This window comes from Rhipicephalus sanguineus, chromosome 1, assembly GCF_013339695.2.
Source record: "Rhipicephalus sanguineus isolate Rsan-2018 chromosome 1, BIME_Rsan_1.4, whole genome shotgun sequence".
In the NCBI taxonomy this organism is placed as follows: Eukaryota; Metazoa; Arthropoda; class Arachnida; order Ixodida; family Ixodidae; genus Rhipicephalus; species Rhipicephalus sanguineus.
Genome location: NC_051176.1, coordinates 338,607,684 through 338,634,702, shown reverse-complemented (window position 1 = coordinate 338,634,702; position 27,019 = coordinate 338,607,684). Strand labels below are relative to the sequence as shown.

The 27,019-nt window shown below is 45.5% G+C and overlaps 1 protein-coding gene across 1 annotated transcript in view; it reads right to left on the bottom strand.

The window, feature by feature from the left end:
* LOC119388916 (kynurenine aminotransferase-like) overlaps nt 1-24,218 on the bottom strand; it is a 43,952-nt gene extending 19,734 nt beyond the window's left edge. Inside the window, exons 1-5 of the mRNA XM_037656275.2 lie at nt 24,166-24,218; nt 21,521-21,665; nt 17,740-17,889; nt 14,202-14,288; nt 1,286-1,405 (exon numbers count right to left, since the gene is read on the bottom strand). Of these exons, the coding sequence (XP_037512203.1) occupies nt 1,286-1,405; nt 14,202-14,288; nt 17,740-17,889; nt 21,521-21,665; nt 24,166-24,218 (555 nt within the window). The remainder of the gene's footprint in view (nt 1-1,285; nt 1,406-14,201; nt 14,289-17,739; nt 17,890-21,520; nt 21,666-24,165) is intronic.
* Nucleotides 24,219-27,019: the final 2,801 nt, after the last annotated feature.

Genomic DNA, 27,019 nt, shown 5'->3' with positions numbered 1-27,019 from the left:
TGCGCTGCTCTTTCTATTGATGTGCTAAATTTTACGATAAATGGCAGCTACTAATATAGGCACGCGTATTGATTTAGTATTTCACAACAGGGAATGTGTAAAAGTGATACAGTATGCTTCATGCTACTTCACAGATCATGGGCTAATGCTTGTACGTGCGGATTCCGAGCGACCGCTTAAAGTTGCTGGGGATGTTGTGTGCACATATACGCTGTGAATCAAGTGGACAATGATATGTTGTTGGAAGTGCTGTGGTGATATGTGCCGTGGTGATTGAAGGTTGTAATCGGAGAGTTGGATCTCATAAAGTGTGAATAAAGGATACAAGAAAGTAGTACAGTTGGAGTGCTCTGAGTTCATTTGCGACTTAATAATGAGAAATTGGTTTGAGAGCTTACATACACACTTCAACGTACGTGATCGCAGTACAGCATCAGTTCCACACGCCTATGGCAGATGGTAAACGATATTTAAAGTTCTGCAAACGTCAGCATAGCAGCTCGTAATGGCCAATAGAATGTATATGCTCATCTATGGGAAGTTCTTCGGAGGCCTAGCAGAAAGTTTAGCTAAACTTCAATTTAAAGTCTGATAGAAATACCGTAACAGAGCTGGGCACGACATCAGGGCCAAGTTAAATATAACCTTCAACAGTAGATCAGCAGAGCGTTCGTCGTAAAATGAAGCACATCAACAGAAATTTCAACAGCAGATCACCGAAGGTTCAAGTAGGCTTTCGCTTTCATATTCTTAGAAAGGGCTAAGCATTCGCCGAAGTTCTTTTTCTACACTGCTGTATTCCAAGCGTTTATGTTTTGAGCGCTGAGTGTCTCCAACTTGAGAACTATAACACATGTCATCATAAATTATTTAAAAGATGGTGATCAATTTACTAACTACTCACCATTAGGAGATTAAGAATATTTACTAGCATTCGCAACTATAGATGGATTTCATTGACGACACTGAAACCGCCGTTTTAGAGCACCAGCATGGGGGGACGCGACTTCTGCGATGTCACAATAATGTTATCAAAATATCACATGCAGATTCTTTCGTTATTTACGCACAGAGACGTTCCTGCCACGTCGTTTTCACATTGATGCAACTTGTTAGTCATCACAGCCGGCATCGTGGAGTGCCAGTACGTCCTGAAGCTCCGTCCATGACGTCACGTGCAAGCTATCTATTAGCCATGTGTTGGCGAAAAAAAAGCAGCTTTATCTCCATAGCACTCTCTATAAAAATTGACGCGCGGCGTTCCAAACGCATGGTAAGGGCTCACCTTTCCGGTTGGATTGTGGGGTGTGTTGACAACAATCATTTTCGTTCTAGAATTGAACTTCGATGTCAACTCATCTCTGTCCAGCAACCAGTCTGCGCTGGAAATTAGTCCATGCCTTTTCTGAAGGAGAAACATGTTGAAAAAATATAGAGAACAGAAAGAAATCTGAAACCTTAGCTTCGATAGGTCTTCTATGTATGGGTTAGATAGATGAAACAATCGTATGGAGAAAGCGAAACCACATGAACACTATTTATGACAAGAATATATTAGCTGTGCTGCGAAAGCCCTACACACGCACAGATAAGCACTACACATCTCACGCAATGAATGAGCGGTCCACTTCAGACGGCTTGCCGTTTTTCCTGACTAGGTTCTGCTGCGAACCGCCTTGTAGAGCGCAGCTCTCAGTAGGCGCCCGTTCCTGTGTTGAGCGACGTCGCCGTTGGCGTCGGCGGCGTAACTGATAGAACGAACGAGCAAAAAAAAAAACGAACGCGCAGTCTGTCGATGTCACGAGCCACTGGCCTCTAACCTCGCTTTCTTCCTCCGCCACGCGCGCTGGCCCCTCGGTCGGAGCTCGTGTGCATGCAGGGCTGGCACGTGCACTGCGGCTGGCTTCGCTTGTCATAACGGGGCTGATGGCGTTTCGCTTGGTTCGCGACGCCTGCAATGCACAGAGTGGTGTGCGTAGCACTCGAGCGTTGTCGGCGTTCGCTTGGCTCGCGGCCCCTGCAATATACGGAATGGTGTGTGTAGCACTCGAGCGCTGTCAGTTTCTGTGTCAATATGTAACGAATGTTACACTGCTACAACTGCGGATAGACAAAACTTCACAGTTGGCCTTTGCCCCAACACGAAGCTGCGCTCAGAATTCGCATTAGGCAGTATCGCAATCGTCGGTGACTTTTTTCAAAGTCCGTCAGACGTGGACGACAAGTGCACGAGATTATTGAACAGTTCTTGATTTTCGTGTGTATGCTACATATTCCATGCACTGCGGCAAATAATAATCAGTTGTGTGTCAGCGCTCGTGTGTGTGCCCCTTCCGTCCCTGGCTCCGTGCACTCTTTTTTCGTTACAACGTCACAAGAAGTTCATGTCTGACGTAACACAGTAGCCGCATTTGCGCGTGCCCTGCGTGTTCAATTTCAATGTTGTCTGTATCGGGGGCTTCAATATCGGTGATTAAGATCTAATTAAGCATTTTAGAACGAGTACAGGGAGAGAGAAAGAAAGAGCAATAAAGCTAAGAAAGAGAAAAAATTCTTGCGAGAGCAAGCACAGCCATAGTATAGTATAGTATAGTATAGCATAGTATAGTATAGTATAGTATAGTATAGTATAGTATAGTATAGCATAGTATAGTATAGTATAGTATAGTATAGTATAGTATAGTATAGTATAGTATAGTATAGTATAGTATAGTATAGCAAGGGATGGGAAAGGGAGACGTGAGAGGACAAGAGCCTAGCCAAGCCTGACACAGCTAGGTGCCCAGCAGCTCGGCTTAGACCCAGCCTTGCGCGACTTATTGCAAGCTGCGCTATTTTTTTTTTTTTTGAAGCGCAACGCCGTAAGAAAGACTAAATAGGAAAACCACGATATTCCACAAAATTCTATACAACAGGGACGCCGGGCGCGCGCAAGAGCACTGGCGTCAAGGTGACGCGACGGAGCATGCGCGTAGGACTATAGAGTGCTCGGTTTTCGCGTCAATGTAACGTTAAAATGTACTAGAATAGGGGAGTGCTCTGAATAAGCTTCGAAAAGTGAAGCCAAAACAGGGCCAAGACGCTTGTGGCGCTGCGATCTTTCGCCTGCATTGTGTCGTCGTTTAAGAGCTGCGCGCGGCTCCACCAAAGTGGTGCAGAGGTAGAATACCCGCTTGCCATTTAACAGACCCGGCTTCGAGTTGCAGCGGTACATGGTGGGTTTTATTTTTAGTGTCACTTGTAACAGCTGCATTGGTTTTCTTTTTTGTTTCTTAAACCTATAGCTTCAGTTGCTACGTGTTGCTACCAAAATGAACGCGAAATATGAACTAAAATACAAGAAATTTGATAGTCAGCGCAATTATTTGTAGCGCCACCAGGCGAGATTCAACAAAAACGTAAAGAAATGTACGGGTTACGAGATTTATGCTAACACGAGAGACTGCATGCGTGTGTTCGATACGCTGCGCCCCGTTGCCGGCCGCGGGCTCGCAGCAAGTCATTTTTGGTGACATTGCTTTTTGTGACGATGCGTAGCAACTGAAGCTAGTTTAAATGGACACTAAAGGCAAATAACAATTTATGTCAGAGTGAAAGGTCAATATGTGAGAACGTCTAAAACGTCAATGCTGTCAACAGCAGTGCTCTACTAATCGAGAAATTAAGGTAAATGTAGGACACGATGATCGCCACGAGGGGGGTATTTTGAAAATGATCCCGATGACGTCAAGAGTCCCGAGTACAATTAACCACTAGTAATCAAACTTGTTGCGATAAAAAACACCCTTCCGTGCATCACTAAACGCAATAAAAATGCTGCTTGTTTGTTTCTATTTGATTCATGGAAAAAAAAAAAACCTCTTAGCGTTACCATGGGGAACGGCGCGAGTGGTTCAAAAGTTCCGTTTTCGGCGAGCTGCGCTTCGCTCACGCAGTCGTGTCTCAGTGGTGGTTTCGGTATCGCGTACTCCTGCGTGTGCTTGGCTCTCGCTATTTTCGCACTGTTGCTACTTTACTGCTGCTGCTGGCCAAGCTAAGCTCCGTTACAGTGAACTATACAGTTTCGGAGTGGCCCGTGGCTGCGTCTTGCAAGGTTGATGGCCGTTGTTGCGCAAGAAAACGTAGCGTCGGCGGCCGGGCAGTAAAGGCGGGCAAGCTTGGGCACGTCAACTGCTACGTCATAAGGCCCGTTCCGGCGGGTGACTTGAAGTGCGCTAACGCCGTGCAGACCACTCCAACGTGATTTTCTTAAAAAAAAAAAAAACATTTCCTTGGCATGAAACATGCACTACGAGGTTTCTGGAAAGCTATTTGAACAATCAACTTCGACTTCATATTTGCCTTTAGTGTCCCTTAAAGAAAAAAACATGGCTGATCCCTCCGTCATAGGAATCGGTATAACACGAAAGTCAAACGTGTCTTCACAGAAACAGTGCTTATTGTGTAGTGATATATGAGATCTTGTACAATCTCTATTCGTGTTTGGTAACTATAGCACCGTTTGACGTGGATGCACCCATGTTGACAGCATGTCTCTATCGCAACGACTAACGCCCATGATCATGATTAAACCGTTGTGGTAGCTGACGGTGTGAACATATATTTGGACACAGCGAATCGTGAATCCCGCGTAAGGATGATATCAACAAGCTCATAATCAACACTGGTACCCGGTATGCACTTCTTCAAAACGTCGTCAATTAAGGAGAGAAACGGCACGGTGTGCGCCTTCTAGCAATGGGTAACCGACGCCTGTGCTCATGCATACATAACACACACTGCGCTTCAGCAACACGGGAGGTAGAGGTTCGTAGCCTGAGCCGCAAACGCGTGCGTCCCGCTGGCCTCTGTCTCGCAGGCGCGACTCTCGCTCCACCAAGGCACGACATTCGCCCGTCGAAATCGCGTCCTTTCTGCAACGCATATTGCAGCAGTTTTGTTAGTCGGTGCTCTCGCAATTAAAGCAGTCGGCCGCGGAGAAATCCCGTTTGTGCACGTGGAAGCTGCACTACTCCGATGAGCCGACGCACGCTAACACGAAGCCAAAGGCAAAGAACGTAACTGCGTCAAGTGTGCCTCGGCGACGCCAGCGCGGCCAGTCTACCTCTCTGGTACCGAGACGCTTTAACCATGACCTCTGATACCGCGTGCAATCTCGGAGTAAGCGCTAGTAAGTGTCGATCGTGAAGCATTACTTCTTTTCACATCTCACAGACGGCGGCACCGCCCCGCTCCGCCCGCCGCGAAAGAGAATGTGTGAAAGATACAAGGCGCGTTCGCGCCATGTCTGGCGTCTCCCGAGTTAGCTTACTCGGTAGGGCGTCGGACGCTTGCCGTCGCGGCCGCAACGCCGTGGGTTCGATTCCCAGCGGGGTATCTTTTTCTTGGTTTTTTTCTTTCTCACCCGTTAGCGTCCATTTTATCAACGTCATATCCGTGACGGATGTACTTGGTGGACCCCGGCATAAAACACTTTCGTGTTAAAAAAGAAAACTAATGCAGCTGTAGCCAGTGACACTACAAATAAATACCCGGGTCTTTTAAGTGACAAGCGGGTATTCTACCTGCGCACCACTTCGAGGGAGCCGCGCGCAACTCTTACTCGTAGCTCATTGCAGGCTACCACATCGACACACTGCGGGCTACCGACAGCAGCGCCATAACCGGCATTACTCTCTTTTGGCTTCACTTTCTGTGCATTGGTGCTGCGGCCGTTCCGAGCGCTTACCCCACTAGAGTGTCCAAAGCGCCGGCTCCCGCGTGGGCCTTTTGCGGTGAACTCCTGCGCCGCGCCGCTGCTGCGCCGGACCCGTGGGCTTTCCGCGCTCGGGAAGCGCGCGGAAAGCGAGGGGCGTCTGCTACGCGCTGTAGTTCTTTGAACCGAGTTTCCACACAGGGCGCTTGCAGTCGACTTAACTTTTATAATGCGGTGCGGAATGCAGCTTATTCATCTTTAAGCGTTGTGTTAGTGCTGGGGCAACAACAGAATGCAAGAAAACATGCGTCAAGCGGCATCAGCGTGGCCTAGTTCAGGTCACAGAGTTCGAGAACGTTGGTGCGTGATAAAAAAACGCGCAAAACGGACACGCACAAGCAAAGAACGAAAAAAAAAAAAACTTATTTGCACGAGCAATCGGGCAATAGCATCACGCATGCAAGAATTAAGAGTAATAAAAAAAGTAAATTGCACGCGCAGTCAGCTGAAATACTTACGCGCAGTGACTGCTTCACACTACGAACTTTTTACTCATGGTCGCCAGTGGTTTGCTAGCCATATGCACACCGCTACTCTTTCTTTTGTTTACCTTACGTGTTCCCGGTGCCCTCTGTCCATAATAAAGTGCTAGTGGAGGCTAACAAATTGTCGAGTAAAGCGGTGTGCACTAACACACACACACACACACACACACACACACACACACACACACACACACACACACACACACACACACACACACACACACACACACACACACACACACACACACACACACACACACACACACACACACACACACACACACACACACTTTCGGAGCGAGCTGTGGTCGCTCATGCGTCGGACTTGTTTCTATCCACAGGGATCGCTGAACGTCAGTATGAAGCATTTGCGCGAGCTACGTGCATTGCTTCAAGCCTTCAAATGAAAACAGTTTCAAACAACTCATTCTCAACTTCAGATATTTTCATGGTTCGCGGCGTTTGCGTTCGCGCGGTTCAGAGACTTTACAAATGTTTTCGCGGCAATTGAGTACGCGTCATCAAGGCACCCGACCGCAATTTCCCGCTTTTTCCTAATCAGCTCTATATAGCGTCTACCACGCTTTCGTGCTGAAGCTCCGGAGTACTGAAACAGCGTGTCTGGTCATCTCTTCAATAAATATAAAGAGAGGACCAGACGGGTAAAGCAAGCCTCTTTTGTCCCGCAGACGCGTGTAATCAGCTGCTCTGAACTGAGAATCACGTTTGTTTTCGGGTGATCGCTCGTAACATGAAATGAGGCATACACGATGTTGCACTGTTATCGTTTCATTTACTTTGGTTTGTCTTGCTTTTTAAAGGCAGTTGAAAGCCTTAGATGTCTCATCAAACACGAAAACTGGCCATCGACGTCCCGCGCCACCAACACGAGTGATGCACAAAATCATCACGTGATGACGTCACCATGACGTCATAGATCGACCAAATTTGTGACGTCATATGATGACGCCATTACATGATATGGTCGCTTTGCATTGCCTCCGTGATTTGGGACGAGTCACGGAGGCAATGTAAAACCAGGTTAGGTGCAGAAAGCATGAATGCCTTCTACCCTGTGGGCAGTCCGAAATCCCGTTTTGTGCAGAAAGCTTTCGGAGAGGGGAGGATCAATGCATCGACTGACGACAAATAAGATGGCTTTCGTTTTCAAGTCGTCTCAGGCGAATGCACAAGGGAGCGTGTGAGTTTCTTTTTTAATGTACTTTTTCGCATACACTTTACCTATGCGGTCAGTTCTTCAAAATGTATCGGTAAGTCTTACATGTTAACATCGATATTGGTGACCACCACATTTTATCACCTGACGGAGACAAATCGTCAGAACACACATCGTCAGAATTATTTCTGACAAAAAAAAAAAGCGGGTTTGCGCGCCACGCCATATTATTATTGTTAGTCGTTACGCAAATGGCAAGCATGTCCATTTAGTGATGTCAAGACCTATCGGTCATGTTAGAGATACATTCGTGCTCCTCCATGCCAATTTTCGTATATACCAAGTGAATGAGACGCGAGAGTTATGTGAGTAATTCATTACTTTGGTACCGCGGCCACGCCGACGGACACATTCGGCTTCAGATGAAAGCGCTTGAAACAGCAGAGCGTGGGAGGCAGCCTTGTAAAACAAGTCGAAAGCACGAAAAAAGAAAAGAAAAAAAAAGCCGCCAGATCCGACGCATTGTGGGAATCGATGTAATGCGAAGCAGCCAGCAAAGAGCTGCATAAGAGCTGCATAGATCGCATTGTCTGTCATTGAGAAAAATGCGTGCCACTCATGATATTTATGTTCGTCACACAGTTACGTCGCACAATACCAATTTCGGGATAGATCAAGCTAGCGAAACGGTCACCAGCGCACCATGAGCGTGGCACGTAAGTCATGCTGTACATGACATGCGTGTCATGATTTTCATGTTCACTCGTGTTCTTTATATTGGTCACACAGTCACGTCGCGCAATACCAATTTCGGGATAGATCAAGCTAGCGAAACGGCCGCCAGCGCACCATGGCACGTAAGTCATGCTGTACATGACATGCTTGTCATTATTTTCATGTTAAATCGTGTTATTTATGTTCGTCACACAGTCAGGTCACGCAATACCACTTTCGCGGTAGACCAAGCTAGCGAAACGGCCGCCAGCGCACCATGAGCGTGGCACGTAAGTCATGCTGTACATGACATGCGTATCACGATTTTCATGTTCACTCGTGTTATTTATGTTGGTCACACAGTTACGTCGCGCAATACCAATTTCAGGGTAGATCAAGCTAGCGAAACGGCCGCCAGCGCACCATGAGCGCGGCACGTAAGTCATGCTGTACATGACATGCTTGTCATGATTTTCATCTTAACTCGTGTTATTTATGTTCGTGACACAGTCACGTCGCGCAATACCAATTTCGGGGTAGACCAAGCTAGCGAAACGGCCGCCAGCGCACCATGGGCGTGGCACGTAAGTCATGCTGTACATGACATGCGTGTCATGATTTTCATGTTAACTCGTGTTATTTATGTTCGTGACACAGTCACGTCGCACAATACCAATTTCGGGATAGATCAAGCTAGCGAAACGGTCACCAGCGCACCATGAGCGTGGCACGTATGTCATGCTGTACATGACATGCGTGTCATGATTTTCATCTTAACTCGTGTTATTTATGTTCGTGACACAGTCACGTCGCACAATACCAATTTCGGGATAGATCAAGCTAGCGAAACGGCCGCCAGCGCACCATGAGCGCGGCACGAAAGTCATGCTGTACATGACATGCTTGTCATGATTTTCATCTTAACTCGTGTTATTTATGTTCGTGACACAGTCACGTCGCGCAATACCAATTTCGGGGTAGACCAAGCTAGCGAACGGCCGCCAGCGCACCATGGGCGCGGCACGTAAGTCATGCTGTACATGACATGCGTGTCATGATTTTCATCTTAACTCGTGTTATTTATGTTCGTGACACAGTCACGTCGCACAATACCAATTTCGGGATAGATCAAGCTAGCGAAACGGTCACCAGCGCACCATGAGCGTGGCACGTATGTCATGCTGTACATGACATGCGTGTCATGATTTTCATGTTAACTCGTGGTATTTATGTTCGTTACACAGTAACGTCACGCAATACCAGTTTCGGGGTAGATCAAGCCAGCAAAACGGCGGCCAATGCACCATGAGCGCGGCACGTAAGTCATGCTGTACATGACATGCTTGTCATGATTTTCATCTTAACTCGTGTTATTTATGTTCGTGACACAGTCACGTCGCGCAATACCAATTTCGGGGTAGACCAAGCTAGCGAAACGGCCGCCAGCGCACCATGGGCGCGGCACGTAAGTCATGCTGTACATGACATGCGTGTCATGATTTTCATCTTAACTCGTGTTATTTATGTTCGTGACACAGTCACGTCGCACAATACCAATTTCGGGATAGATCAAGCTAGCGAAACGGTCACCAGCGCACCATGAGCGTGGCACGTATGTCATGCTGTACATGACATGCGTGTCATGATTTTCATGTTAACTCGTGGTATTTATGTTCGTTACACAGTAACGTCACGCAATACCAGTTTCGGGGTAGATCAAGCCAGCAAAACGGCGGCCAATGCACCATGAGCGTGGCACATAAGTCATGGTGTACATGACATGCGTGTCATGGTTTTCATGTTAACTCGTGTTATTTATGTTCGTCATACAGTCATGTCGCAAGATACCAATTTTGGTATATATCAAGCTAGCGAAACGGCCGCCAGCGCACCATGAGCGTGGCACGTAAGTCATGCTGTACATGACATGCGTGTCACGATTTTCATGTTAACTCAAGTTATTTATGTTCATTACACAGTAAGGTCGCGCAGTACCAATGTTGGGATATATCAAGCTAGCCAAACGGCCGCGAGCGCACCATGAGCTTGGCATGTGTATCATGCTGCACATTTATTTATTTATTTACAACACAATGTTGTGGGAGACCAGGGGAAAAAAGCTGATACACTCAGCTTGAGGGTGTCCTGGCCACCCTACACGTGCTACAGCGTAAGAAGGTGGTAACGGACGAAAAAAAAGAACAGGAAAATGAAATATACACATAATATATTGTACATGAATACCCTTCATGCAAAAAAATGACATGCGTGTCATGATTTGCACTTAGGACCTGTCAGTTATGTTCGTCATACACTCTTGTCACGCCGTATCAATTTTGGTTTATATCAAGTTAACGAAACGGCCGTAATAGCAGCAAGACCGTGGCATGTATATCATGTCGTTCATGACATGCATGTCATGATTTTCATGTTATGACTCGTCATTCATGTTTGTCATACAGTCATGTTATGCCATACCAATTTTGGTGCACATTCGATTAACGAAACGAGCGGGAGAGCACAAAGTCGTAGGCGGCTAGATAGATAGATAGATACGCTCAAAGTCGCAGAAGATCGCTAAGAAAAGCTTCGCATTTAAAAAGAAAGGATGAAGGGTGCAAACGCGTTAGCATGAGGTGGCCCTTTACTACGTGCATATCTGCTACGTTCTCCTGGTTATCTTCGCGATCTCCAGCTTATTCTCATCTGCAGCGCGTTTATGTTCGTCGTTCCACACGAAAGTAAATCAACCACCTTCTCTCACGTTGAAATGCGTGCAGAATGCGCTCCTCAAACAGCCGCGTAAGTGCGGACCATTGCAGTGACAAACCAGCTGAAAGGAAATGTACAAAATTCCCGTTTCACAACGCACAAACACGTTCTCTGTGCGATGAGTCGCTGAAGTATTATGTTGCGCTGACGCAGTATTAAATATTGCCCCAAATACCTCAATTTTGGCTAATAGCGGCCAAAATATCAGGCGCGTAGCAGACGCTCGCCGCTTTGACGCGGCTTCCGCCGCGGAGAAAGTCCACGGGTCCGGCACGGCAGCGCCGCGGCGCGGTAGTTCACCGCAAAAGGCCCTCGCTTTTACCATCTATTAGCGCGGCGCTTTGGACACTCCCCCTATTCTAGGTCACTCTAGCTCCACTCGAGTAACATGATGAACCTGGCATCGCCAACTTCCGCCGTTGCTGGCTGACGCGATCGCTGCGCCAGACTAGCCATCCTTGCTTATGCAGGAAAAGCTCGTTAATTCGAATTTCACAGGCGGGGAGCAATGTCCGAATTAACGGAATTCTGAATTATCCAAATTATCAAGAAAGCTATAAATGAACTGTTACACCTAAACACTTTCGTTTCCTTGATGAATACACAAATCATGTACTCATTTGCATAAGAACAATGTAAAAGGCACACTTTTCGTCGTCCTGGGAATTCTTTAACTATACGACTGCAACACAAGACCCCTTTGTCTTAAATAGCCCGAAACGTGCTCTGCGCCCCTCCATTTATACGTACCGCCGCCATCAATACCACCACCCGCACTTGACGGTACTTTTTTCACCGGTAAAATGCCCGGAAATTGATCGGTCGTCCACCGCGATGTAGCGAGCGAGCTAGCAGGGATGTTCTTTGCCTGTATGCGGACCGCGGCGGAATTTCGCGCTATGTTTTAGTTTTGTGCCATTGTGCGCGCATTGCAGCAAGTCCAAACGAATTAAGCTATTGAGAGGCGCATCCTCTGTGGACGAAACCGTGGGCGCTAGCAAAGCAAAGCTTTGACGCAGTCGTGAAGGCACATGCGCCACCTGTGCCCACAGAGTCGAAACGAAACTAAGCGCCGCATGCGCTGCGGAAGGAACCTGGCGCAATCATGGATGGTGCCTACCCATTTCTGAAGGCACGCGGTGAAAACGAAACTATTGCTTCTCGCAACCGCTGCAGACGATACTGCAGTTTCTGTCGATGTGATCATAGCGCCCACGCAGTTGACGTACGCCGAGTAAGAACATCTGCCGCAGCCGCCGAAAAATTGGTCGCCAAGAACGTGACTTTGGATGGCTACCACGCCTTTTTGAACGCCCGCGGCCAACGCAGTGTCTGACGCGGTGGTAAACGCAAATAGACATGAAGCGTTCTGGCTACCTTGTCGTTACTGTACGGTTCGCACTGATGACAATGGCGATGCGAACTGCGCAGCCTCCTTTCGGTTCTCCGCAAACGTCGTTCTCGATGTTTTTGCACCGCACATTTTCAGCGCTTCGCGCTCGGCGCGCTCTAAGGATCGCCCAAATTAACCGGGTTGCTGCCAAATATAACCGAATTAACGAGAGTTTGATGTCACTGAACAATGTACATGCTGGTCGGGACCAGAGAACATGTCCGAATTATCCGATTTTCCGTATTCACAAGGGTCGAATTAGCGAGCTTTTACTGCATAGCATATCGCGATTTTCACTGTTTGATATTTATTCTTTCATTCGGCGTTGCACATCAGAAAACAAGACGAGCCATTAAGTTTTCATCGTTCCTGAATATTTTGGCCAAACCGCACTAAAATCGGATGCTTTGTAAGAAAATGAAATAGGTCAGTTCAGAAAGAATCATCCTATATTTCCGCCTCGACGTTAATTTCGTGTGGGAAGACGAAATTCTGCCTGGCTGTCATAGAATTTTGATTTAAAAAATGCGCATTGTCTAAATAATCTACCCTGTATAAATGAGATGACGCAGGAGTGACCACAACAATGACATCAAACGACTTGGCTGGCCGGACGAGTCGCTTGAGGTTGTAAACCTTTAAAACTTATAGAAAAACACATGTAGGTGTCAGAACGCCCTAATAATTTAGTGTAATGCTTGGTTGGGTCCATTGACACGATAATCCTCCGTACAGTAGCAAATTTTATTATGCATAGTAACTATGCTATACCGAAGTGACCGAACAGCCACCCATGTCACCATCGGTACTTATGAAAATGTGTATACGGTGGTGATGAAGGGAAGTCCACACTATAACAACCTTATGATTATTGGTTGCTTGCGCAACGTTAGGCATACACCTAAGAGAGGTAATCGTGTACATTGGAATTTTCGAAGGCGACAACATGTGAAGCTTATTCGGTTTTTACTCTATTACGGTGGCATTTACGCTGCCACTCTTAATTATCGTTTGCCGTTTACCGCACGCATTCATATTTGCTGCAGCGTTTTATGAAGATCTAATATGGTGTTACAGCATTTCCCAGCATGGGTGTACTGCGAAGAACAGAATTATAATGCGTGTTCCTTAGATATGGTACATCTTTCATTGTTGTTGTATGTGAAAGTCGTTTTACGTACTCTTATGTGCCTAGAAATATGTATAGTTTCACCATGTTACATGCAGTGTTTGCGAATTTGTTCTGAAAAGTTGTGTACTCTTCGCAAGAAATGGGAAGTGTGTCTTGGTGTGTATGCTAAAAACAAGAAATGTTATTAATGCTGTATATTTGTAAAATGCTTGTCAGTATTCTATTTGTAACGTTTTTCAAGGGATAATTTGTATATGCATGCACTGCAGTTTTTTTATGAATTGATGTGTGAAAACAGTTCACTCTCTGCTGCCAAATTCTGTAGGGGCAGGGGCCTTTGTCAAGCAGCTATAATAGAGGCTTTGGCTCCTGTCCTAGCATTTGTTGTGATGATAAATGTGGAAATAAAAGAATGTGAATCTGAATTTGTCTTTCTAATGTCGACGGTACGATTTTGACGTGTCACGTGACTGCCTATACCGTATATATATATATATATATATATATATATATATATATATATATATATATATATATATATATATATATATATATATATATATATATATATATATATATATATACTACGTAGAAACTGAACACTTTTTGGTAATTATCAATTGCTAGAACGCTGCCATTTCTTTTCATGTGTGCCTTGTTCCAACGTGAAACAGTGCCAGTATTTGAAAATAAAAAAGGGATAATCCTGCTACGGTGCTTGAATGACAGGGCTAGAATATTCTTACATGAGTAAAATTTTCGCTCTTCCTTACGGGACGAAGTGGAATGAAGACGGGAACTCCTCCGGCCATCAGCGTCATGGGCTCGTAACATTCGAAGAAGGGCTCGATGATGATCACCTGTAGGAAAAGACGTGGTAAACGGTGTGCGGCTCAGTGCGAGTGTATATATGGAAGCTTCGGCTACGCAGACGCTGCCTAGGTTTTGATAGCTCGAGTCGATATTGGAGGCTTCTATGTATGCGCGTGAATCAAGGGTCTCCGGTGTGAAAGCTTTAACGTCAGAGCCGGAGTTTATTGGAATTGGATATGGAGTAAAATGTTGTATTGGTAACGCTCGTTAGCCTTTCACAGGATAGGTTAAATAGTGCCACTGAGGTGTTGCGAGCTCTACGCAGCAAGTACAATGCGTTTCGAGAATACAGTCGTGCTTAGCCACTCCTTCAGCAAAGTGACTAGTAAAATAATCGAAGCGGCAGAAACGTGCGAACTGGATTCCGAGAGCGTGAGTATGGCCTACTTGGCGCTAACGGGAAGAAGCTGTGATTTCTAATTGTTTATGTTTCAAAGAAGAAAAATAAATAAATAGAGAAACAGCCATGGTTGCTCGGCGTCCACTATTGCATTTCTTTTGTAGCTAGTAGCGTTCATTGGCTCTTCCACGCGGTTTCAGGTCCGGTGTTTTTTTTTTTTTCTTGTCGCTATTCGCATTTCTACTATTTCCCACAGGCGCCAAGGCAATGGGCGCGTGCTGTCGTGCAAAAGTGTTGCGGGAAGCGTTCGTCGCCGATCACCGAAAACCAACGGCAAATAGGTCACAGTAAGAGAATGTTCGTTTCGAAAGTAGCTTTCGCAAACTAATGCGTACTAGATCGGGCATTTTCAACGGTAAAACAAATACAGTAAAAGCTCGTTAAATCAAACGCGGTTAATTCGAACTTACAGTGAATTCGAAATGATGCCCTGGTCCCGGCACAGCCCTGTGTATTTCTATGAAGGAAAACTCCTGATAACTCGAACGTCTAGGTATCCACAACGATTAATTCAAACTGGGAGCCCCCTGGCTTTCATCGCTCCTCGCAGAAGTCGGCCCAGAGTGATAACAATGTGTTGCAAAACCAAACTATATCAAATTTACCAGAGATGCAAAACAACAATACAGCAGCATTTCTCCGCAGATGAGAATTTGGACGCTGCGCTGGAGCTCTTGGGCAAACTGCAAACGATGCTCACGGAGTCGCGACAGAAGAAACGCAAGGGGATGCAAAATGCTCATTACTTTTAATTTTCATTGCGTTATCTCTGCCATGCAAATAAACGTGTTTTGGAGCAAAAACAGCGTCGTATATTTCGACAATACGGCTCACTTCTCACACGAATACATGCCGCTGCTTGTTTCTGTAGCATCACTGACTGATCAATCAATTCTCTTTCTGTCCCAGGAATCAGAAACAAGAAAGACTTTTCTACCTTGGCCTTGAAGCAAGTAGCTCTGGACTGTTTGCATACTTTCTATGCTGACAGAATTGACGTATTCGCGGATGGCTCTACCACCCAGACGAGCTCCACCGGAGCCACCGTCATCCCATCACGACACATCAACCTCACTTACAAACTTTGTCACGTCAGGTGAGCACATCGACTGGTTCGGAGCTTCTTGCCCTGCGAAGTGCCGTCGAATATATCGAGGAACAACCGGCTAATCGATGGGCAGTATTCTGCGACTCAAAGGCGGCTCTACAATGTCTTTCGTCGGAACTTCGTCGCGGATCGTACGAACCAGTTGTGTGGGAGATATCAGAAATGCTGCACTATGCGATTGAAAGAGGACACCAAGTGGATACCAAGTCATTGCGGTATCTCCGGCAACGACCTTGCCGATGAAGCTGCTAGAAAAGCACACGTAGAGACAAACCTTGTTTCTATATCGTTATCCAGGAGTGACGCGGCTCGATACCTAAGTAAGCTGGCGCAGAACATGACACTGCAAAAAGTGACAAACATCACAGTTCACACACCATCGACTATATTCTCTCGACCCATCTCTACGACTGCGGCTATACATGGTATTTCCCGGGAGGGAGATACAGTGTTGGGCCGTGTGCGTCTGGGTGTAGCATTCACCAACCCCTACTCATTCAAGATCGAGATGGCCGACAACGCTGAGTGCAACGACTGTGCCGTCGAACAAACTATTGAGCACTTTTTGTATTACTGCCAGCCATACGCAAACGCGAGGCTTCACCTCCGCACTGCTTCAAATCAACTGGACGGAAGCGCTTTCACAATCGAGAAAATATTGGGACCATCGGGCTGCCCATCACAGTTCCGAAAGGCAGCGAAAGCGCTGTTGCGTTTTCTCAATGATACTGGACTGATTCATCGTTTCTGATGTCGAACGCGGAACCGTTACGTCGGCTGGAAGAGTGACTTTTCTCTCCTCCTCTATACCTTTCCTTCCCCCTCTCCCCCTCCCCCAGTGCAGGGTAGCCTACCGGGCTCAGCCCTGGTTAACCTCCCTACCTCTCTTCTATTCTTATTCTTGCTCTTTCTCTGCTCGCTGTTAGAGCTCCATGAACCTAAATTCGCGATAACGAGTCCAGATGTGGCTTCTTTGGGTTCTGCTCTTGCATTGCTACAGATGTTCTGGTTACCGACTCTGTTTTCTGCTGATTTACGGAATGAAACAGCAAACACTAGCTATATGGCCTCGCCGAAACTCATACAAGCCTTCAAGCGCGTCATTTCGTTACGAAATTGAATGAAGTAAGTTCTAGAAGGTGAGCACATCGACTGGTTCGGAGCTTCTTGCCCTGCGAAGTGCCGTCGAATATATCGAGGAACAACCGGCTAATCGATGGGCAGTATTCTGCGACTCAAAGGCGGCTCTACAATGTCTTTCGTCGGAACTTCGTCGCGGATCGTACGAACCAGTTGTGTGGGAGATATCAGAAATGCTGCACTATGCGCTCTTCGCTTACAATGACAATGGGCGACGGTTTCCGGCCCTTTTTCGAAGAAAATTTATTCCTCAGTCTGTTCCGCCTAGATTCTGTGACAACGTTTGATGTGCGGTGTCTCACCGGAATGAACAGCTAGCGAAGCAGATGAGGTAAACAAAGAAAAGCAAAAATGAACGAACGAAGCATAAATAAATAAAACAGAGAACATAGAAGATAAATAAATAAAGTAAATAACAAAAAAATACGACGCCGCAGCATGTACTTCAAAAAGGTACAAAATAAAAGCAATACATACAATCAAAATCCAGCGACTGAGTTGTCTGCTAACTTTTCTTCGGTTACGCATACGCCATTTCTGACAGATATATTTGGATACTTGCAGATGTAACAGTTACTGACAGTCAGCGCCAAGCCTGTCGCCATTTTGTCTCGCAGTGTACGTCATCTGCTCCAGCAGCTGAATTTTCTCCATGTTCACATGTATATCGGGCATATGCATAGCATGGGGAGACTGCCAGTTTTCATTGCAACGCACTAATAGCGTATCTTTAGAAATAGAGGGAACCGAGGCCAAGGATCAGGGAGTTATTTTGTTGCACTGACCCTACCTCGTCACCGGGATTGACAAGACCCTGGAAGGCGGTGAACAGTGCTTCGTAGGCTCCTGCCGTGACGAGCACTTCTTCTTGCGGATTGATGTGGCGTCGCGTAAGGCGAGAATACATCTTCGCAAGCGCTTCGACGAGGCGAGGGTGACCCTGAAAGAAACATAATAAAGAAGGGAGGAGGTGCGCGTCGAATCTGTGAGTCTGTAACAGAAACTTTGACGCTGTTTTGTCACCTTCGATCGAATACCGTTTCATCGCAGGCCCTTTAACTCGCACAAACGAGGAGCTAAAAAAGTACCATAGAAATTTTTCCTGGTGTTGGAGATTCGAAAAGCGCGTGATGATTGTGAAGGACGCTGCTGCGGGGGACCTCCGCATAATTTTATCGCCTATAGTTCTTTAACACTCACCTAAATCTAAGCACATGGGTGTTGTTTCATTTAGCGCCACTAAATGGCCTGGAGTGAGAATCCGCGTCCTAGAAGTTCACATCGGGACACGTTCCCTGCTAAGCTAGCACAAGCTACCACGAAGGGTAAAATGCTACTTACATAGACGTGGTAAAGTACTCTTTAACTAATTTATTTTCATTCGTTAAGCGCAAACCAAACGTGGCTTATTAGAGACATTCAAGGTCGAAGATCTCATTCGAGAATTTCACTTCCAAGGTCAATAGTATAAACGCCGACTCGACGGCATATAAAATTTATTCATTTCAATGTCGTTTCTACTGCTTAACACATTTTAGGCGCAGTGTATGTTCACGCAATATTATACGCTGCACCATAGGTAACTGTGGAATCCATTGTAGTTCACACTTTCTACTAAACAATCTATCAAGACTGTGCAAGCGCTATTCGTACAAACATTCGGCGCGCAGGTGAGGGATCTTGGGGAAGATGCCACCATTCATTTTTCACATCGGCGTACTTTCTGGTGCTTCGCTAGCGCCGTTCAATAAAAGGTAATAATAATAATAATAATATCTGGGGTTTAACGTCCCAAAACCAAGATATGATTATGAGAGACGCCGTAGTGGAGGACTCCGGAAATTTCGACCACCTGGGGTTCTTTAACGTGCAGCTAAATCTAAGTACACGGGCCTCAGACATTTTCGCCTCCACCGAAAATGCAGCCGCCGCGGCCGGGATTCGATCCCGCGACCTTCGGGTCAGCAGCCGAGCGCCATAACCACTAGACCACCGTGGCGGGGCGTTCAATAAAAGGTGTCATCATACCAATGAAGAAGCAATGTTTACAAGTATAACTTAAGTTAAATTCAGGCTATTCGAACTTCACTCGCGTACAAGCTTCGCGCATGCAGACGTCAATATTCTACATGCATTATGTGACTGCAGTACTGGAAGAGCTAGTTTCGTGTATGCGAAGATTTAGGCTGGGTCGTCTATAGGACCCGAGCAAACATTTTTACAAGCAAACAGTCGTAATGCATGGCCTTGGAGATCTGGAAGCCGCCGTGGCTTGCCGCGTGTCACCAACAAAAAAAAAAAAAAAGAAAGAAATTTATGTGCAGCTCTTCTTATGCCTTATATGGTGACAATCTAGAACGAATTTTGAAAACAGGCATGGAATAATCGATAATACCTTGACATCAATGCGATATAATAGAAATCGAAAACAAAGAAGGCATCCAGAAATTTGAAAGACGTGTTCGGTGCCTAGCACTTAGTTTTACGGAATACTTTGTGTCAATTCTCATTTTATCGACAAGCATTCGCATCTTGCCTAGTCACATCCAACAGTGGCTTAATTAAGCATTACTAATGACTAAGAGTTGTAGTCAACAAGTTCTTCGCCGGTTCTTCTAATGCTATTTATTGTGCTTCAACACATCCGTTGTAAACGCTTGTATTCGAGGTGCATAATTTTTGGAAATATGTGCATTATTTTTTCCAGTGGAAGTCGTGGCGTGTACTTGAACACGCAGTAATTTCCTAATGCAGAGCATCGACAAAAAAGAAAAGGCGCTCATCACCAGGTTTTTCACAAGCAGAGAATATTATCAGTTACTACACGGAAGCTACAGTTTTATCAGAGTGCTATTGGTTTGAATTACATATCGGTGTCCATGGATCCAAGTATGAATCGGCTAAAACTATATCAGCTTGATGGTATCAAGATTCGTGCGGAAAAATCGGGCGCTATTTTAAATAAAGACCGCACATAATTCTGGTTAAAGCGAAATAAATGTTATGCTCGCAGTACATGTTCCTGACTACTGATGTCGCGTCCGGGTAAGGACGGTAAAAAAAACGAAAGCCACTCGGGCGCCAAGGCATTCATCGTACCACTGGAGGTGGGTGCAGTACAAGGGCCACAATCACTATTGCTCCTACCATAACAACAACATTAACAACAACAACAACAACAACAACTACTACTACTACTACTACTACTACTACTACTACTACTACTAAAGCAAAACTGCTAGCCGGCCTAGTTGGAACAAATTCATTGTGGTACTTGCGCGAAAACAAACGGGGACGAAGAAAGGTGTACACACGGACAAGCGCAATCTAACAATTGATTTATTTTTGAAAAAAATGTTTGCTTAAAAGCCCAACGTGATCCTCGCATTCCACCGGACAGCACACACCATCGGTTGCTTTATTAGATAAGGAGATTTCGCTGCTGTCCGCGTATCTTTAATGACGTTTTCTTTTCAGTTGGTCAGTGTACGTGCCTTTGATGAGCGTGTTTTTTTTTTTTTTCGTGTGCGTGTGGACGCGATGATCTGGGAGACTGCTGTCTAGAGTGATTGTTATATGCGCGGATGATGTGTGATCTCTGGCGGAATGCGCAGATCACGTTGGGCTTTTAAGAAAACATTTTTTCAAAAATAAATCGGTTGTTAGATTGCGCTTGTCCGTGTGTACACCTTTCTTCGTCCCCGTTTGTTTTCGCGCAAGTACCACAAAGAGTACAACAACAACAACAACTACTACTACTACTACTACTACTACTACTACTACTACTACTACTACTACTACTACTACTACTACTACCACCACCACCACCACTACCACCTAAGGTCGCGGGATCGAATCTCCGCCGCGGCGGCTGCATTTTTGATGGAGGCGAAAGTGTTTGAGTCCTGTGTACTTAGATTTAGGTGCACGTTAAAAAACCCCAGGTGGTCAAAATTTCGTGAGCCCTCCACTACAGCGTCTCTCATAATCATATTGTGGTTTTGAGACGTTAAACCCGAAATACTATTACTACCATCACCACCACTACACCAGCAACCACAGCAACTGCTACTAATGCTAATACTATATTACTACTAGTAACCACTGCTGTCACACTAAATATTTTACACCTCTGTCAAGAGTGTTGTTATTAGGGTTAAAAAAGAACGAATCTACTAAGAGCAGATCGGTGACGCAAAATCGTTGCTGCTCAAAAACTTACGAGCGCATTGGTGAAGGTCGCCGTGCGAGTTTGTCGGGCGACCGGAGTGATTTCACAACAAAATACGCTGCTGGGACACTGGAAAAATAGTAGTTCTAGAAGCACCGTCATGAATTTTCCGAGTCATGTATTTCGGCGTGCAAGAGGCGGTCAGGCTAATTGCAGTTTTCAAAGAAGGGTTCGTTACAGGTAACTGTAATTTGTATCAACCTGTCGAGCTTACTGCGAAAATATTCACAGCCTTACGGGCAATGCTGTTAAACGTTCAGTGTGCTACCACTACTGATCATACTCATACAATATTAAAATAAAAACGGAGAATACCGAGCGTAAGCGAATTAATACTCACAAATCCACGAGTGTATTGGTGAAGCTGACTTTTGGATTCAGTACACTTTAGTGCTTTGACAATAAAATCCGGTGGTGGAAAATTGGGAAATCCATGTGCCAGGTTTACAGCACCAGTCTCCTTCGAAAACTCCGCGAACTGTGTCCTGGTTTAATCGAGTCAAAGTAAAATCATACGCTGTAAGGGTGTCGGCATTAGTAGGGATGTTATATGTCTATGCAAATGTAGTTCTAGAGATATGAGGATATAACTCAGAGCACAACATGGATGGCTCATTTGAAGACTAAGTGCATCGACGTGCCCTTGCAAAGACACTCCAATGTGACGGTGTGGTTGGCAAACAACTTTCAGTGTCAGCTGCCGTCAGAACTTTTCCTAGAGGGAGCGCTATATGATTACGGGTTCCACACATATAAAAAACCAGGGCTTTTTTTTAGTTTTCTGTAGCAAGAGATGGTGGCTCGCAATGCATGCTGAAATAAAATTATCAATAAGCGCAAGAGAATGTCACAACCGAAATGAAAAATGTTTTTGTTCGCGTTTATTAGTCTTTGGCTGGATGGCCTCGGCTAACAGTTCGTTTATTTATTTATTTATTTATTTATTTATTTATTTATTTATTTATTTATTTATTTATTTTACATTACCTACAATCACCGTATGCGTACAACGTGAGGCTGGACAGATTAGACTGCTTTAGAATAGGGGAAGCAACTGGTACCGGCCCCAGGAAGCATTACACCTGCTGGCATTGGGTCACGCAGAAGGTAGAGATTGCCACCTCTTCGTCTGTTTCCTGCACTACTGCGGATGGAAAAAGCAAGCTACGCTGAATATTAGTCAAAAACAAAAACTCCAATTGGCCTCCTGCGCAGGTAATCTCTAAAAACTTCATTTAGAAAATTCAACGCTAATAAATTCACCAGTAATCATCATCATTTCTGTGAGTGTACCTTACTCGCTATCATGAGTTTGAGAATCCAGCTTTGACCAGGTACTCTAGCTACTTTAGGCCGGCAAGCTCTCAAATCGACAACCAATTTCAAAAGAGTGGCGATATTTTGGTCAATCGTTGTCATACGTGTGAGACAGTAGAAAGCATTAGCCTAGACCCCAATTTTTTAAATTGAGAACGTTGCTAGTTACTCAGAAATTGGGAGCCGTTTAGCCCTAGAGCAGCTGCTTCGATAGGTGCAGCGATATTCGTTACTTGATGCAAAGCTTTTGAGGCAAGTTGAAAACTCTCCGCTAAAAAAAAATGGTGCGCTGGACGCAAAACTCAAAGACAATTTGCGTTTCGTAGATGTGCGATGGTTTCAACGCTATCTTCTAGGGGCCCCAAACCGTTTGAAGCCCGTATCCTAAAACTGTGTATTGATAAACGTTGATGCGAATTTGTCAAATTGGCCAAGTTCCTAAGGAATTCTCGTGAATAGAGGTCCAGGGCCCGCATTCACAAAAACGTGTTAATGAGCGAAAATTTCAAAAGAAAAAAAGTCATAGCAGGTGTTTGTTGACAACATACAATTTTCGCTGATTCGGATGCTGAACTCATCATAAGCGAAGCTGGCCCGCAAATCGCGAAACTTTCTCAAAAGCCTTCCGACTTCGGTCCCGGAACTAGGTGCTTCTCAGCGCTTTGTGCTGAAAGGGGAAGAATTCAACGAGTGTTTCGACATGGCTCAGATCAATTTCTAAGGTAGCAGTAACACCATACAGGTGATGAATCATACTCGCCTGTACCGTCATTGTTTAAAGTGTAGCGTTACGGTCAGGAAAGTTTTTCATGGCATTGGTGGCTGAGGACCCCTGATGTTGCTTTCCAAGAACTCTTTATTGTCCACCTTTATCCCCGGAAAGCCGAGGACCAAAGGCACACTGTTGTGACAAGCACGTCATCGCTTAATTTTCATCTTTTGCATCCTTGGTGAAGCCTGTTTTCTTTCGGACGCGACCAATACTGGGGGGGGGGGGGGGGGCGGGGGGAGAGGCTGTGCTGAAGCTTGATCCCCCAATAGAAAAAAACCTGCGAACGCCTATGGTAACAGCGCACCACTTCAAGCGCTATTGCTGTGTGAAAATCTGGATGATCCAACGGTAAGGTCTGTCGTATTGGGTTCAGTACGAGAGAAGTGACTGACCCAGGCACGCGTAGTGTTTGAAACAGCACGGGTGTAGTATGCCGCGCCCAGCCTCACATGAACGTAGCCGAAAACGAAAGAAAAGAATAGGCAGATGACCGTTGATCGAGAGCGGAAGTACTATAATGATTGGCTATTGCGGTATTTCTGAAGGGAGCAATGTACGTTTTATATGTTTTATTTATTTAACTCGAAAACAACGGGACAAATATTTACCAAGGATGTTTTCCCGATTATGATACCAGCCAATGACCACTTCCTCTCCTTTGTTTACATATTCGGTACCGTCGACTGCGCAGTTTGCCGAGAGGAGATCAAGCGATTTCAAGCAGTGTTTGAAGCAAAATTGCAAATTCTCTGCTGCGTGTAGTGCAATAGTATTTGACTGGCACGTTCACTGAAGCACTGACTACTGATCGGCTGCTATTCGTGGCTAGGTTCAACAAAAGTGTAGCCCCTTTGGAGTTTTAATCCCCGCGGTCAACTGTAGAATCGTCTACTTACCACACGTTATCTTGCATCCCCTGGACGCGCTTTGCAATCTCGACTTTCGGCATTTTCAGCTGCAATGAAACATTTGTTTCCGTTTCTTAAACACGAGAGGCCGTACACATTATATAGCAAGTGACTTGCACACTGCAACTCTAATTGCGGCTATATTGACAGGGAAATGAACTCAGAGCGTGATTGATCGAAAACGCTTACAGGGAACGAATTGACGAGACAGACGGGCGAGCATGTAATTTAGGTGCCCATTCAATGATACTTCCTGGCTACATGCGGCAACACGCAAGCGAATTCACGCTAATATTCAGCTTTCAGTGAAATTGGCGACTATAATAATATGGCCTGTACATAGCGGCCTACACGGAACTCGCATGCTCGTGTTCTCGGCTGAGTTAGCATGCGAGGATATGTACGCTCATGCGTTTGGCGCTGCGAACTTTGCTTTGCATTACTGTCAATTCGTTCTTCTTCATCCTATAAAGCTTCTATTATGAATATCGAGAAAAAATATGCAATAAAATATACCGATTTTATTCTTAAGCTGTCAATTTTGTAAATGGTACCAGTAATGATAGACACCATCGGCTGCCGTACAGCGTAGTGCCTAAGCAAGTACAGAACACCGCAGCACTAAAGTTAGTTGCTTACAAAAAGCCCCCCCCCCCTCCTATCGCTACATTTTCATGCTCCTTCACGCGACGGAGCTGGCCGGCGCGTTTCATCTTTGCTTCGGCTGCACCCGTCGGCAGCCTTCGCACGCTTTCACTCGCACATAGAACATATGACGCGCGGGGCGATGTTATCGATTTGTACTTCACACGGAAAATGACGAAGACGGCAAATATGCGCATCGAGTGTCCATATAACCGCCATAGCAATAAAAAAACACGTAAAACAAAAGATAATGAGGGTTCAGTGTGGTGAGCAAAATGTGCAGTTCAAAATATTAATAAACTAATTTTTTTCTTACTCAGAAAGTTTATTCTTTTTGTCTGAAAGCGATATTTTGCGAATTCTTGTTCCGTATAGCGCACTTTCCTCCGAGTAATGAATCGCATTTTCGTTTGTTTCTGTAATTCATACCGCTTAACTTTAATTGTAAGGTAGTGTGCGAATTGTTGTTTATGTATTTTAATATCAAGGTACGGTTTCACTCTATTACCCTCGTTAAACTGCACCCCATGAGGTCTTTCTAAGGTACTTGCATACAACTAATACCGGTGTCACACAGGCACTTTTAATCGCGATCAGGGCGATAGGGATCGTTTTTCCTAATCGCTATCAACATTATGGCCGCTGCTACACGGTTCAAGCTAATCCGGATCGAGCTCGGGTCAGTTGAAGTGCACCAGGTGGCGTTAGAGTTCCCAAAACTCGTAAATGCCGTAAACTCGTAATGTAACGCGATTTACATATCGTTTATGAAACTGATTTTCTTTTTGCATAGTTTTTAGCATTACAAGCGTCTGCCTTGTGCAAAGTTTTACGTCTGTTGCACTTGTGCTCGCGACATCAGGCATCGTAGACACTTGCCAACGCTGGCAGTCGCGCTTTCTGTCTGCTTTTTGCGCGAGGTGCCGCACATTTTTGGCTGCGCTGACAAAGTGAGTGCTACAGAAAAGCGCACATTTGCTGCTCTTCTAATAGCACCTGCCAATATCGGCCTCGAAATAGAAGTTGCAAGAGCGGAAACCGAAGAATTGAAGAGGCGCTTGATTTTCGCCAACGCGTTAGCACAGCGGCTTCCCTGGCCGATAACCTGGTCGTTCATCACCATAGGTGGAAGTTTGATCGGAACGGGATATCGTTTGAACTTCACCATGTATTCGCCTGTTGAGCTAAATTAATGGGCGCATATATCCACGTACTCTAACACTCAAATTTGCACTGTCACTGACAAAAAAAATCAGCGCACGATATTTTTATATAGGCCTCTATTAGCAAGGGCATTCGTTCAAGAAACGTGCGAGCATTAAAAACTTTGCGTGCCTCTACAATCGTAATTTCAGAAATCCATAATTCGACACAATTTTCCTTGCACTTGTCAGTACTGCTGTGTGAGATTCTTAACCTTCACTTTTATTTCTGGTGGCGCCCGCTCGTAGCCGTGCAGTCGCAGCACAGCGCTAGTCTCGTTGTACACGCCAGAGTTTCGTTTCTGGCGCCTAAAGTCTACCGGCCGCTCCTGCCAGCGGTCAACTAATTGTCTGGTCTCTTCATTCGACAACGAAAAACGCGTACGTTGCGACGTAGTCGAAAAGCTGGCAACACTCATAAATAATTTGTTTCGAGGTGCTCCAACTGCTCCAGCCGTGCGGCAGTTGAAGTGCGCACTGAGACAATGGTCGTCGGTTTATCGTCTGCTTCTCTCATAACCGCATGGGGTCAATACCAACGCGCAAAATACGCAAAATTTGGATATTGTTTCAATTTAAACAGTTTACAATCTCTTTTTTTTTAGAAAGCTGTTTTTTAATGTGTTTTTGTTGAACTATGCTCGATTTTCTTGTTTATTGTGCTGTCAACACGCTCAGCCAGTGAGCGCAGACGTCAGCAAAATCGCGATATGTGAGTGAGATCGCCATGCGCGGATCGCGATCGTCTTGATCCCGATCGGTCCTGATCGCGATTAAAAGTGGCCTTGTAGCAGCAACTCATCCGGATCGAGCTTTGTCCGGATCGGCACTGATCGCGATTAAATGTACCCGTGTAACACCGGTATTACTCAATTGAAAGGGCTACGTTAATTGCTGTGCTATATTTGCTGCTCTTTATTCCTTCGTAGACGACATGTCGCGAGACTGTGAATTTCATTAAATGAAGTATCCTTCAGGCGGCACATTCTGTAGCT